Source organism: Aythya marila (genome assembly GCF_965140915.1).
Source record: "Aythya marila genome assembly, chromosome: 11".
Lineage (NCBI taxonomy): Eukaryota > Metazoa > Chordata > Aves > Anseriformes > Anatidae > Aythya > Aythya marila.
In genome coordinates this window covers 13,864,423-13,879,377 of record NC_139052.1, presented here as the reverse complement: position 1 = coordinate 13,879,377, position 14,955 = coordinate 13,864,423, and the positions used below count along the sequence as shown (strand labels likewise).

The 14,955-nt window shown below is 44.8% G+C and overlaps 2 protein-coding genes across 4 annotated transcripts in view; one reads left to right on the top strand and one right to left on the bottom strand.

Annotated features, from left to right (window-relative positions):
• MFGE8 (milk fat globule EGF and factor V/VIII domain containing) overlaps window positions 1–14,955 on the bottom strand; it is a 102,310-nt gene that overhangs the window by 25,471 nt on the left and 61,884 nt on the right. The window lies entirely within an intron of this gene.
• The window catches only part of ABHD2 (abhydrolase domain containing 2, acylglycerol lipase), a 38,081-nt gene that overhangs the window by 6,698 nt on the left and 16,428 nt on the right, over window positions 1–14,955 (top strand). For all 3 annotated transcript variants that reach the window (XM_082769086.1, XM_082769087.1, XM_082769088.1), the window contains exons 2-5: window positions 2,322–2,408; window positions 3,264–3,464; window positions 11,631–11,806; window positions 13,181–13,348. In XM_082769086.1, coding sequence (XP_082625212.1) covers window positions 3,271–3,464; window positions 11,631–11,806; window positions 13,181–13,348 — 538 coding nt within the window. In that variant the 5' untranslated portion in view covers window positions 2,322–2,408; window positions 3,264–3,270. The remainder of the gene's footprint in view (window positions 1–2,321; window positions 2,409–3,263; window positions 3,465–11,630; window positions 11,807–13,180; window positions 13,349–14,955) is intronic.

The following is a 14,955-nucleotide window of genomic DNA, read 5'->3' as shown; positions in this document are numbered from 1 at the left end:
TGATTTATAAATAAGAAAAAAGGAGTTGTATACTTAAGGTTCATCAAAAAATAACATCCTTGGCCCTGAGAGCTTCAGCTTCCTGGTGTTCCTTGTGGCTCTCAGCCCCCGTGATGGTTGGGAAGGCAGGCTTGATTGCTTCCAGCAATGCACTTACTGTCCCTTGCTAATTTTGGCTAGCTTGCTAAAGCGAATCCCATGTTGTGTATACAGAAAAGGGCAAATGTCTGTTTGCTTGTATTAGCGCTGACCCATTTAGAGGAGATTGAAGATTAAAATTTGACTGGCTCAACGCTGGAGTTATCTGTACTTTTTTTGTAAACTGGCAAGTTCATTGGGTCAGTGCAAAAAGGGTTTACCAAAACCGAAGCAAGGTGACCTCATCCCTGCCTGTAAATAGAGACATTTGTCCTGGGTGATTAGAGGCAGAGAGAGCTCTCAAATCCATTTCAGTAAGCTAAACCTTTAAATTTTTAGAGCTTGAGTACTCTGGCTCAGTTCCTGCACATCTGCCATGGCTGAGACAGGTCTAAGTAGGTCTTCAGCAATACCAGAGCCTCGAGGAAGTGCCCAAAGTGCTGCAGGTGGGCTCAGGGGCACTGAGCTTACCAGCCTGGGCTTCTGAGACCGGTTTCGTTGCAGAAGTTGATCTGTGCAGCCAGCCATCTGTCTCCGTGTTACCCGTCTGCACTGATCCGAGCCTGTGGGTAAAGATCCTGGCAAGCACACCAGCATTTAGCACGTGTTTGAGGTGTCTGCATCTGCTTAGAACATGTTGGGTGGATGTGGTTTTAGACTCTGAAAAGGAAGAGTATTTGTGTGTAAGTGACAGGGATAACCCTGCCTACCAACTAGCTGGTTTTCCTCTGAGAAACACCAAGCTAGCAGACTTCTTAAAGGTAGCAACAAGCAAAAACTGGGAGAGGAGACTCGGGGAGATGCGAGCTAGTTGGGTGAGTTACACTGAGTCACCAGTACAAAACGCTAATGACTAATTGTGCTCAGTTTTATTTTTAACAACTTCACTAGTGATTGAATGCTGTAAACAGCAAACTTAGCCAAAGATCCGTGTGGCAGGGAAGTCTTAAGTTTGTCTTGGTGTCTCTGTTACTTTTCTGAATAAAACAGCGAAGAGAAGAAGCCAGCAGAACATTATGCTTGGATTCGTGATCATCTGATTAGAAGTGTGGTTTTTAATAGCCTACTCTTTTCTCCCCTCTCCGTGAAGCTTGGGACTGGAAAACCAAAGCTTCAGAAGTGTCCAACGTTAAATGTCTCTGCAGTCCTCACCCTCTGTTCTCTTGCAGCACAGATGGCAGTGGTGGCAGAGACTTGTGGCTCTCCGGCGTGCTGCTGATCAATAGCTGATGTCAGACTTGTTTTCTGCCGAGGGATTTTGGTGTAGCTGCATCGAGTACAGCAAGTACTTCTGAGATTTTTGTCATCCTGATAGGAAGAAGAGTGAGGCTTCAGAACGGCCTGTCCTGCTGGCACGTTTTCCAAGTCAGAAGGAGCAGACCGTTCTGGGGCTTTATCTCGGAGGTTCCGATTCCATATCAGCTTATTGTGTCTGTGAGGAATCCAGTCCAAACTGTCCATATCGCTTCTGCTTTGCACTCACAGGCTGCCAGCACTCTTATTGGCATTATCAAATTTCTGCAGTGAGCCTTGTGCGTGTGCAGCAGTGTTAATTAGGTGGCTGTGTCTCAGCCTCCCGGTGGCTCTCACCTTCTTGCTGAAGTGTGGTACGTGCGATGTGCTGTAACTCCTCAAGCAGCAAGTGTGGGAACAGGCAGAGGCTGTTTGTAAACTTGTCTGCGAGAGGCTGCCTTGCTAAGCCTGCCTGAAAGGAGCAGGAAACTTCTTTCTGCCTGGCTTTGCACTTCAGTAATTGTGTAGGTAGTACACAGAGTTGAGAGGAGCAGTGCTGTTACCTCTGGTCTTCTAAAGGTGCAGAGATTGGGGCAGCTGTCGGAACTAAGGGTGTCACCATCATCTCTGCAGAGGTGATGACTGCATGGTCTGCTGCAAGTTCACAACCCTCTGAGTCACGTTATTTTTCATTGCAGTTTTCTCTCCTCGTGAAGCTATCCTCATGCTGCAGAGAGATTAGTATGCTGTAGGCAACTGAGCTAGCCTGGAAACTCCACAGGCAAGAGGTTTGCAATGCAGATGGGTCAGAGTTGAAGTGGCTATGACTGAATGCACAAATCAATTGCAAAGTCTGTGATGGGACCGCTGTATAAATGTGTGTTCTTGCATTGCAGCCAAGAGATGCAGCCTTATCAGTAACAATCGATCTGTTTTCCCTCCCTTCGCAGGATAGCTCGGGTAGCACGTGGGTCCAGACAGTGAAAATTCTACAGAGGACTGGCAATTATTCCTCGTTTGAAGAAGAAGTGACATTGGTAAGGCTTACTTGTCAGTTGCTATCTTATTTGCATTACCCATGTGGCAGAGGAAGGACCAAGGGTAAAAAGTGTCCCTTCAATACAGATGAAATATCTATGTAATAACTGCATCCAGTTATTTGAACCATATGTTCAAAAGCAGCTGGCTCAGTTCAAGAATTTGATTTCAACCTGGAAGGATATTGTTATATTGCATTTCTCTTTAATTCTCCCTCCCACTCTTTCCCCGCTTCCTTTACTCTAAAGCCCTTGAAGGGCTAGATTTTAATCTAGTCCTCCTTTCACTGTGGAACAACAGTGAATTAAATGCTGAACTCAGTGATATATGTACAGTGACCACCCTAAACACATGCAGGAGTTAATACCAGTATAGCTAAGGACCTACCACAGTAGTTCTTTCAAGTTCTTCTTTTCAAGCCTGGCTTGTACATCTGGGAAGAAACATCCATCCCGAGCTGCCAATATCCCTTTATAGCCTGGCTTTTCACTCAGCTTCTATTTGAGCTAGGTAGTCTTGGCCAAGATCCCGAAAGCATTGCCTGGCTGCAGTCTGCAGGCTTTGACACCTGAGATACTGTTACAGCTCCAGTGCAGCACTGATTAGGAGTAAATCTCCTTTCCAACAGGTCATCCAGTTTCCATTCCTTTTGGTGGTCAGGGTGTTTAGAGCAGTACAAAATAAGCTTCCTTTCATCTTCAAAGTAGCTAGACTGAGCTGATCTGCTAGGATTTGCGTAGCATTGTTAACTGACAAATTAAGGTGGTTAGCACAGTTTGGTCTTCAATGTGGCAAGTGATATTCCTATCCAACAATATATTGTAGAAGGCTTTAATATTGCTCTTTATCTCCAGGTTCAAGATGAGTGTGATGCTGGAAACCCCTGAGCTGCCAGCAGTGTTTGATGGGGTGAAGCTTGCTGCAGTCGCTGCTGTTCTCTATGTTATTGTTCGCTGCTTGAATTTGAAAAGCCCAACTGCCCCTCCTGAACTCATTTACCAGGACTCTGCTTTGTCCCGCTTCCTACTCAAATCCTGCCCGCTTTTGACCAGAGAGTAAGTAGGAGATTTTTTTCCATGTTGTCCTGTGTTGTGGGGAGAGGAGCTGCACCTAGGCATCCTTCTGCTTAGTGTATTTAATTGTGGGTACTAATGAATGGCAGGGTATTCTCTCGAAGAAATAAATGTCCTAAGTGCAGGATTTCACTATTGTTAGTGTTCCAGGAAGCTGGGTTAAGACCAAGCCTCGTTGTGCAGGGTTTTCCATGGATGTATGGAGAAACATGTGTGTCCCTCTGTATAGGATCTGTATGCAGGTGCTGCAGTGTACAGGCTGCTGTCTGCGGAAACGGCTGAGGGATGGATGCAATCAGCACATGTTCCTGTTCGTGTACTCTCCTCTCTAGTAGGGAAGAAATCTATTAGGGCTCACAGGAAGGAAATATTTTCGTAGTGTGGTTATGTGCTTGTAATGAAAATGGGGGTGGCTCTTAGTTTTAAAGTGCCTACTTCTATCTGAAGTGCCTTAAATTGGAGGCTAATGAAATCTATTACTGGGTAAAGCACATCATCATAACTAGTTGAATAAAGTAACAACATACTGGACAGCTCTGAGAAAACCCTGTTGAATTTGCCCTCAATTTGAGGTTATGTCAGCTGTATATTTGAGCAGACTGATCTTCAGCTTCCCCTTCTAGGACCTCCAGAACCAGTGCAGTTGCCCTTACCTCCACCAATAATATGAAGCATTTACTACAACTTCATGAAGCTGTGGAGGGCTTTGACACTGCAATCACCTTGAAAACTTGCAGGTCCTTCTTAAAAGCCCTAAATGCATCAATTATTTAGTAAGTGCTAAGTGCTGCCAGATGGACCTTGCTTGTGGATCGCTGAAGTCACGCTGACTTAAAGATAGTCATTTTAGGGAAGATGAGTCTTTCAGCAGTGCTCTTAGGTACCTTGGCTACCTGAAGTGTTACGATCTTAGACCACAGGGTTTGTAAACTCTTAGAGAGAACAAAGTACTATCTATTTTAAATTGGAACCCAAAGAGTATTCCCTGATGCACTCTGAGTTCAATAGTAATGTGTCTGAAGCTGAGCACTGAAGGTGAATATTATTTCTAGTGCCATAACTGCAAAGCAGTTGCTTCCCTAAAACATGTCAAGTCGCTGGAACCTCCTTAGTCCATTTTATACGCTTGCCATTTAAGTGCTGGCACTCTGGATTGACGTGGCCCTAGTCACTGAAAGAGCAAGCATTAAGCTGTGCTGATTGCCAGTCTTGAAGACATATTAATGACAGGGTAGAAACTTAGAAACTTAAATGGATGTGCTTGTTGTGGAGTGTTTCAGAGCCTGTTACTGCTATTCCAGCGCCGTTCCCATGGCACGAGCTCCTAAGCAGCACCATATTAGAGCCGTGTTTCGGACTTCCACGCAGTTGAAGAACAAAGCATTCCCGAAGGAGTGGAAATGCAGAACATGTCTAAACATTGTAGTACATCTGTTGTGTATTAGCTACAGGCGTGAAGAGCTTCTTGCAGAACCCTCGCCTTGTGTTCATCGTGTGCAGCCTCGCGTTGTTTTTCTTTGGATCAGCTCGGAGCTCACACTTGGCAGCTCCTCTGAATCCTGTGGCTGTGATTTCCAGCACCCAGTTCTTGGGCAGAGTGCTGTGAGAAAGGCTTGTACCACCCCAGGAAACAAACTCAAACAAATTAGAATAAAATATGTCAAGAAGTAGTCGTTCAGTCTTGTTACCTGTATAGCTCTGCTCAAGCAGAGAGGGGGATACAATGCTGGTGGTGATTGAAAGGGCTTACTGGAAGGAGGACACAGTTGTGAGATAATGTTTATGAGGTTTTGCTATTCTGTTGAGGTTATTGCAGACTTTTTTTTTTAAATGCAAATATTGAAATATCAAAGAAGTCCTGTCTTTATGCATGAAAGTCACCTGGAGACTAATGGGGAACAAATGTATTTAAATTCCTGCAATTATGCATGAAATGGTTTGTAGTACTAATTAGGAAGAGCTATGTGGAAGCATCTTGTGCTATACTCCACTGAAAAACCTTGTAAGGCTTTGATTGCTTGCTAATTATTCCGAGTGTTAGGAAAGCTGATTAAGCAGCTCTTTTCAAATTCTACCATGAAAGCAAAATAAGTAGCCCAGCAATCCCTTCTGTTAGATCAGTGCTGGGTTTGTTGTAAGATCTCCCACTGATTCTTCTGTGCAGATGGAAACTGTCTTTCAGATGTGGTGCCTTCAGTGCCCGTATGCTCAAGAGAGGAAGGAGTGAGGGTATTACAAGCAAGGTGTCAGGTAGAATAGTTTTTGCTTATTTCTTTCTATCTGTGCAGCGATTAAAAATAACTGAAAAACACTTCTATTGTATTTCCCCTTCGTGGCACCATCCTTACCTGTGGACTTACTGGATAAATTGTAAACAGAGCATCATTCAGCAAGCCGAGTGATGGTGGATGAATAATTGAAGAGCTTTGGACAGTAAAACTGCCCGAGATGGCTGTGTGCCAGGTACCTTGTACTTGCAGATGTTGGTACTGCTTCTTACAGTTCTCTGAACTGCTGGGAGCTTTCTACATATCTATCAAACACTGGGAAACAAAAGACTTTTTTCCTAAATTAGAAGGAATTCTCATCTCTATTTCCCTTCCTGAACCTGTGTCCAGCTCTGTACTTTTGCTTACCAAGTCGAGAAGCGTAATCAACCCCTTTTTTATTCCAAGATCTGCTGCTTGCTACAAACCTCTTGCACATCAGGTCAGCTGCTGGTACCCTCAAGCACTCAGGCCTATCCACTGGTGCTCTTTCCTTGTCTTTCAAATTGGTACAGAAGGTCTGCCACCTCTTACCCCTGTAGAAATGCAGCATTGACTCTTCAGAATCACAAAAATAAATTTGGCCAGTGTTTGCTGTACTGGGCTAGAGATTTTTTTGGCTGTTCCCAATTCTTCTACTGTCAAGTGTGTGTGAGTCTAGTCCCGTAGAGCCACGGCACAAATATCATCCTTACGGAGAATAATTTTCCTTGCCTCCTGTAAACTTATCCTTAATAAAGGATGGGCTCAAGCAAGGCTTGATTTACAAATCATCCTTTAAATACCTCTGGATTGGTCTGCAAAGGGGATGAAAACAACCTGTCACCTGTTGTAATGCAGGTGGCAGTTCTCAGGCTGTCCCCTGGTGTGAACAAATTGCAGACTGCTTTCTTGTCATCTGTACCCTGTGTAGTATAGCGCATCAAAGTAGACGCAAGAGTCAATGTTTAAAGTGTTAATCTCCTCGGTTGGAGTGAAGTAATGCTCCAAAAATAAGCCTGTTGCTGAACTTCCACTTCACATCTTTGAGGATCTGAATGCTGATGCTTGCTAATAAAAATAGCACAGTTTTTATGTGCTTTGTTTGAGCTGCTTATGCAGCTGCTGCTTTCCTAAACTCCTGTATGCTGGGAGATGTACGTGCTCTAAAATCATAATCTGCTGTCCGACAGCCGCTAAAATTTAATCTACGAGCACAGATTGGAATCATTTTTACTCATAAAATGCTAGGAGAATGTTTTTGGAACACCTAGGAGTTGCTGCTCTCGGGCTGTTGTGGATGAGAGATCCTATCACGACGTGGGGATGGGCTCTACAGCTGAAATGAATCACTCGGAGATAAAAACGCTCGCATTTGTGAGCAGATCAGTGTAACTGTGAATGCATCTGGCCAGTTAAGACACATGATGTGATGAGTACATAGTTCACTAAAATCAGTTTCCATAATAAGTAACTGCAGCCCCAGACCTGCTCTCCCGTCTGCTGCTGAGTTCAGTTACCAGAAGTTGTAGCTGCAGGAAACCTGAACTGCCTCGGGTGCTTCTCTTCTGTCACAGTACCTGCTGTCTGTTGCAGCTCACCAAATCAAAATGGGAAATCACTCAGACGAGTTAGCTGAAAGCTTTGGATCTCGAGCAAACCAGGAAGCCATTTTTTTTTCACAGAAGCTGAGATTTTTTGTTTCCACTCCAACCTAGCTCTGTGTTTGGATCTCCCACGTGTCAGTATCTGGTTGTGTGCTCTGTCGTGGTGCATCAGCCTCATCCTCGTGCAGGCAAGAGGTCTTCTGGCTGCTGTTCCCCACCCAGCTGGCTGCTCACGCCTTGTCTTGCTCCAATAATCTCAAACTGCTACTGCAGGGTGGTGAAAGCTGTGCCCGTAGGTAGATGTGGTGCCTGTGCCTGGGTTCTCCTACGTCTGTGAACAGCTCGGTTGTAACAGGGCACGCCGAGGAGTGCGTGGTGAATCAGCTCCATACAGTGAAACTTGCTGTCCTGAGATAATCCCTGCAGGATAATGGTTTATTTCAAAACTATTTCCATCTGCAGCAGGCATTACGGAGAAGCTGAGGAAGTCTGTCTTGTCCTTGAGCACTTTTCCTCTTCCAACTTGCTGTATCTGAGGGAGGCCACCTGCTTTTCTGAGTGAGAGCCCTCATTTGAAAGACACGGTAAAATTTAGCAGTAGTGATTGTCTTTGTATCAAAACCTACAGGACAAGGCTTGAATGCTTCTTGAACCGAACACTTATTTGCTTGCCTTTAAGAGCCCACATGATACCTAGCACATGTTTTCACGTGTCACACCCTGCTGAGCTTGTTTGCTTAAGGTAAGACACAAGAAAAACAGCCTGAGTACATGCTCCCCTGCCTACAGGGGGATTGTTTCCGAGGAGCATCTTATTTGAGCTGTTTGCCATGAGGAATGTTGGCCTCATTGTGAAACAGCCTGTGCTAGCTACAGCTATCAGCACCGGCTATAGTTAAGTGCTTTCAGCTGGGTTGAGTATGAAAATATTTCTGGAACTGATTTTTACATAATATGGTTGAAATAAAATTTAGCTTATCTAACCTGCCCTCTCAGAAGGTAAGGACTCTTGAATAATTCCTGGCTGGTGTTTTTTTTCCTCACCAGTGTGGTTTCATGTGCCTGTGTGATTAAAGAGTTCTTTCTATGCTCTTTAGTAAAAGCAAGCTGAAAGTCCATGTAAACCCTAAATAATAACGTGTTTTGTCCTTCAGTCCTGTGCAGTCTCGCACTGCAGTGCTCAGTACTTGGTCTTAAAAGTTCCTGTAGACTTCCTTCCATCGAACGACACGAAGTCACTCACAGGAAGACTTTTTCAAAACCAGGTTTATCTATTGCCAAAATAGAGGGTCAACAACAAATAGTCTCAGATCACATGCTGCTACAGATTGTAAGGATGCTTTGCAAAGTCCACCTTGTCCATCAGCTGAGCACAGCTTTTACTGGAATGCATCGATAGAGACACATCCCTTTGCTACTGCCAAGGTTTTACAGGGTTTTGTAGTAGGTTAAATTGGCAGCTTGTTGTCTTGTTTAAAAAAAAGCCTAATATTTTTAATCACTGTACTAGCTGGCTGCTTTTGCAGCAATCTGTTCTGGTGAGTTTTAATCTGGTTTAGTTTTTCACTAACTCCGCAGGATTTATGCAGTCTGGGCAAGTTCTTTCCACACTCCCCGTTGAAGTCTTGTGATGTTTCCAGCCTGCAGGAGACTGAACTAAAAGGGCTTAGAGGTTATCTAGCTTGCTGTAAGCCTGTAGCTTAAAGGTCAGTGGGCAGTAGTAAAAGAAAAGGTGGGTGAGATAACAAGCTGTTGCCATAACACCTGTGTGTATTGCAGAGTTGTAACTGCTTTTTCTTAAAAGCGAACACCAGAAATGTACATTAGCATATTTAAGTAAGGCTAAGTGGGAGTAACAAGTCTCTGCATCAGAATAGTGTCCTATGCACATTACTCACGCTGGATTTTGACCTTTGAATATTCATCTGGAAGTGTAGTTACGCGCAGGGTGACTAATGCTAGCACATCTCTGCTGCAGGCGGTGATGCTTCAACAACTGACTGAAGTTAACTTAAAAGATAAGCTGAGTGGTTTTCCTCCTCTATCTATAGGATGCTCAGAAACGCTGGCTTGTGCTCTCTGAAGGGACCAGGCAGTGAATTCACCCTTCTTAAGGCTCTGCACAGTTCTAGCACAGAGGGAAATGTAAAACCCACAGGCAGCCTGTCCCTTGCTAGACAGAGTCGCAGGGGTTCCTGCCTTGTTCTCAGTCCTGTAACAAACAATGTATCAGGGAAACTGCCTGTGCTCTTTGCCTATGAAAGAAAAAACTGGCATAGAGGTTTGATTTACTGAAGATCAGTACTTCAGGCAACTTCTGCAGTCAGATTATTTGAAGGCAGTCTTATTTTTTTTCCCCAAAGAACCCAGCTGTGAGTTGAGGAAGCAGGCTGCGCGCTGTTGATAAACAGAACTCTCGAAGCCATTTGTCTGCATTTAAACTCCAGCAGCAGTGGTGGGCCTTGGAGACTCTTCTGATTTGCTTTCTAACAATATCCTGTGGTATGTGTGGCTGCAGCTGCTGCAGTGATTGCTCTGGAGCTCTGCGACTTACAACCAGAAACCGAGCTGCAGATAAATGAGGAAGGGTTTGGTGCCTGCACAGATCTCCGGATTTTTCATCAAAGTGGTAGCATTGATCAGTCAGAGCTGTATAACTTCGCTCCTGTAGCTGGAGAAATGGCTTTCCTGTTAGCCCTGCTGGGTAAGACTGCGGATTCTACCTGGGATAACTTTGACATGAAGAAGTGCTGTGTAGAAAATCACCCAAGTTTCCAATGTTCGTGCTTATCCTAAGGTTAGAAACCATGCAGCGATGTTGATGTCGGAGCCTCTTGTGGAGGAGTTACAGATTCTTATGGGTTGTATTTGGGGGGGGGAGCTGCTAGCAAAATGCGAAGTTATTTAAGTTATTTTTAAAGGATGTGGAAGGGGGATGGGGGGCTACAGATGTGACACGTAAGAGAGCTGCCATGGGGAAGCAGGGCCAGTGGTGATCAGCGTCAGAGCATAAAGCAAGGCTGCTGTCCAGTCACACCGATGGGTTACAGCCCTGAGGAACACATCGGGTGAGCCAAAAGCTGCCTGGTGTGCTGTGGGCAGGGAGAGACATGAAAGAACGGGATCTCTGCTTCATAGGGTCCCAAGCAGTAGATGGGAATAAGTGCAAGAAGCCCTAAAAAAAAAAGGGGGAAAGATGAAGGGGGAAATGCCTTGCTGATCTCTCAGGGTGCAAGGTGGTGTGGGCAGCTCCCAAGCTTGTTCTGGACACCCAGCCCCATGCAGCAGAGACCACAGCTCCTTAATTGGAAGCATGCTCCCTGGGGCGGCTCTTCTCCTAAACCATGAATCATTCATGCTATCCTGTCAAGAGCTGATGTAAGGCTCATTTTCGAGGCACTGGCTCGGTCTCTCCTTTGCGGAGTGGCCAGGTGAGTGCCCCAGCAGCACATTTAGGCCACTTGCAGCTCTGCTTGTAGCCATGGAGCAAAGAACCCAGCCTCTTACCCCTTCCAGGTACCAGCTGCTTACCCCAATGTCTTTTTGAGGACTGTTGAAGCCAGAAAGAAAAAGGCAGGCTGTTTTGGCACCTTGCTTTAATGTGCCCTTGATAAACAAGGTTGGTAGAGTGCTCCTCTTGTGGTGGAAGGGACGGATTTATTCAGTGGTCAGTTATTACAGGTCCTTTTGAAACTGGGCCTGCTTCCCTACCAAACCCTGCTCGAGAGGCAAAATTTCCCTGTACCGTGCTCTTCATTCAACTGAGAAGAATATTTCTATAGAAAATTGTCGCAATGAGCAAGTCTTGTGGCTTTTAGTCTTCCAGACCTTGCTGTGAATCCTCTTGTTTCTCCGGCTGACTTACGAAATCGAGTGCTTACACAAGTCCATGTGGCTCAACCCAGCAGGCTTCGGCGCTTCAATTAAAACAGATTTACAATATTTGACAAGTTTTGAAGGTCAGCTTGGTTGGCTAGCAACGTGCTGCTCCAGGCTCAGTGAGCCACCAGGTCTCTGCGCAGTCTGTGAGCAGCATTTGTGCACGCGCTGTTTCAGTGCGTAGGAATGTCTGCGTTTTGGCCTCTTAGTGCTGATCTCTCAGCAGGGAGAGCATGTCAGTCTCTCTGCTCTAGTAAGGCCGTGAAGAGCGATGCTGTTGGTTCAGTCATAGCAAAAACAATTTTGTTTGTTATTGTGTTTGGAAATGAGGGGGAGATTTGTTATGGCTTCGCTTCTGTGTTCTCCGAGCTTGTTAACACAGCGGGGATGCGTAACTAAATGACTCCCTCTTTCAGGTACATTCCGCCCCTGATCTGGGGGAAGAGTGGACATATCCAGACTGCCCTTTATGGAAAAATGGGGAGAGTGAGATCACCGCATCCGTACGGACACCGCAAGTACCTCACGATGCCAGATGGAGCAACAGCAACCTTTGATCTCTTCGAGCCGCAGTCCGAGCACTGCACTGGAGGTCAGTCGCAGCAGCTGCTGGCTGCATCTAGCTGCTGACCTCGGTTCTGTGCTCTGGGCCATGGAGGGGGGTAGATAAGAGCCCTGATACTTGATTCTCAGAAAAGATGGGTGTTAATTTTGGTGATAGGAAGGGGGCAGCTACACAGTGCTAGCCAGCCTGTGGAGGCTGTGAGACCATCTTGCTGTGTACTCATCTCAGACAGCAGAGTAGGACCTGCTAGACTAATTACCCGTGTGTGGCAAGGGGTGGGCATTAAGGAGCAGCAAAAATGTTCCATAGCTTCTCTGCATGAAAACAGTATGTGCTTAGGATACAAAGGAGTCCAGACTATAAGATAATTCTGTGCAAAAAGTAGGAAATCCTGGTGATCTCCTACTGTGCTACGTATGTGTTTTCAGAGCAACTGTCAGATTTCAAACACCCTATTAGTAGTGGTAACAGCAACACTTAAAATTGAGTTACTGTGACTTCAGTAGTACAGTCTAACCTCTGCAGCAGCTGACTTCATTGTAAGCCCACAACTCCCGTTTGGCCTTCAGAAAAGGCCAAATTCTTCACATTATCGGAGTTGAGATCTCTGTGGTATAATGCTGTGCTGCAACAGTTTCTGCTGGCCTTATCACTGAGGAGAATCTGAACAGTGCTTTCCTAATGAGGCAAAAATTCACAGTGGGTAGAGTTAGAGCTTTGCACGCAAGTGCAAAGAGTATGAGAGCTAAGTGGAAGTACATACATGTATGCTAATCCTGAATATATTTTTACTGTCCTTACTTGAGTTACGGTAATGGCTTTCTTAGCTGATGAAATGATACCTTGTTAAACTGATGAGCAGTGCCAGCAGATCAGATGTTAGATTAGCCACAAAGCAGGTGATGGCTGATGTCCGTTGGTCAGAATTTCTGTGCTTAGCAAAGCTTCATTTTGAAGATCTGGGTTGTGCTGGATTCTGAAAGGGAAATGAGAAAAATAGCTTAGTGTACCTGGTGCATGGAGAAGCAGTGGGCTCTCGTGCTTCCACACACTCAGCAGTCTCAGCAGGCTGTCAGAAGGCAGAACGAGTGTGATGTTCAACATCTTTCTTCAGAGGGAAGGATTTTCTCTTGGTCACTAGGCAGTTTCTGTAGAACTGTTTGGTCAGCCTTCCCCAAAGCTAGGAGATTGTTCGTCTGCTATAACATGAATTACTCCTTCCACATCTTTAGCAATAGAGCTGCTAGTTTTCTGTCCCACACCAGGCTTTTTGGCAGAACGGTAGGATTTTTACCTTTCTTCTGCTACGTGGTTTCCCATGGATCTGAAATGGAAAGCTTCTGAATTTCTTAATTTGCATGAAGTGACATTTACTTAACTTCCCTCTCTTTCTGTGCACAGAGGATGTCACGATGGTGATCTGCCCTGGGATTGCTAACCACAGCGAGAAGCAGTACATCCGCACTTTTGTTGACTACGCGCAGAAAAATGGGTACAGATGTGCTGTCCTGAATCACCTGGGGGCCCTGCCGAACATCGAGCTCACTTCTCCACGCATGTTCACCTACGGTAGGTGCTGTGACAGCTGACGGCTTTCGAGCCTGTGGAAGTTCTAGGGCTTGATCAGGCTCCTTCAGCACACCACAATTGCCATAGGTGAATTAGGCTGATCATTTTATGCTGTTTCTTAGGACCTAAACTTAACTTATGAGGAAGAAGGGAAGCTAATAGCAGGATTCAGTTTTTCTTTCTCACTTATCGTAGTTCTAACATATGTATCTTAATTAAGGAGACCATTTTTGAAAGAAAAATAGAAAAAAAAAGTACTCATGGCTACTATGAGCCTGCTCAAGTGGTTACAGAGATGTTCAAATGACAGTTTAGTGGGATATGAATGACCTTGGCTCTGTAGGATGAAAGCTATTTCTGACACTTTGGAAAATGTAGTATGAGAAGGAGCATGTATCACCTTATCCAGAAAGTACATTTCTATTCTAGGAAGGACGTGGTCAGATTGGTCCCTGAATGTAACACAAATGTCAAGGAATGGCAGCAGTTCTGTGGTCTGCCAGTAAAACTACAGTAGAGGTAGTGCTTAACTACCCTGATGTGGGGCTTTCACCTTGAATATAAGGAAATCCTTCATAACCTAGAAATTAAAAGGAATAAAGTGCTTCAAGGTGGGTTAAGAGTGACTCCAGTTATTCTTACCCACCCTGCTAGTGTGTGATGTGATCTTAGTAGAATGTGGCCCTCTTGCCAGGGACCTGATCTGCCTGTTCCCGAGTTCTGTTGAGCCTTCGTGTCCTCCTTTACTGCAAACATCTATAGTTATATTACATCAGGAGTCAACTGTGGCTACAATAGCCTGGTGTTGGGTTTCTTTATATCTTTTTAAAGGTAACTAAGATACTTACTGCTAAGAGTTTGGATTAACAGCTCAAAAGTTGATCTTGAACACTTGAATTGCCAAAACATCTTGTGCTTTGAGACTCTGGGTCTAGCAGGCAAACAGGCAGTAGTGCTTCGTTGCTTGTTTTGTAGCTATTAAATCTGCTCCTGAGAGGAAAACATTTCAGGAATACCAATAGCTTTAATTTTTAATGAGATCCTAGACTGGTAGTTGTTTTGAGTTTACCAAGCTTGACTTCCCAAAAGCATTTGATTTTTTGATAGAACTTGAGAGCTTCCTTCCAAAAATAGAACCTTCCTAGTGCAGAGTACAATCCCCAAATTCACTGGCTGCTCTCTGAAACTTCTGGTAGTGTCATGCTAGCTTGATATTTAAACATAGGCTATGGCATTATTTTTTTTTTTTTTTTGAATAATTAGCTAAAATGACTAATAAGGGACTGGGGAAGAGGGGATGTAATGCCATCATCAGCATGTATAGATCTGCTACTGCTCTGCCTGGTGCTGTTTTCAATAAGATGGTGCTCTAACTTTGCCTAGTGTCAAATGCCAGTCTAGATTTCCCAATCCCTCTCTAATTTTCTGAGAACTTGCTGGAGCTGATGGCAGATTGTTCATTTCATGCAGCTGCCCTTCAGACCTTAGGGAGCTATTCTGCTCTGTAGCTCCGAAGATATGCCTTTCTAAATCTTACAGCCTTGGGAAGGGCGAGGAATGTCTAGCACTTCCTCTGAGTAAGACAGTAAATCACTTCGCAAGCAACT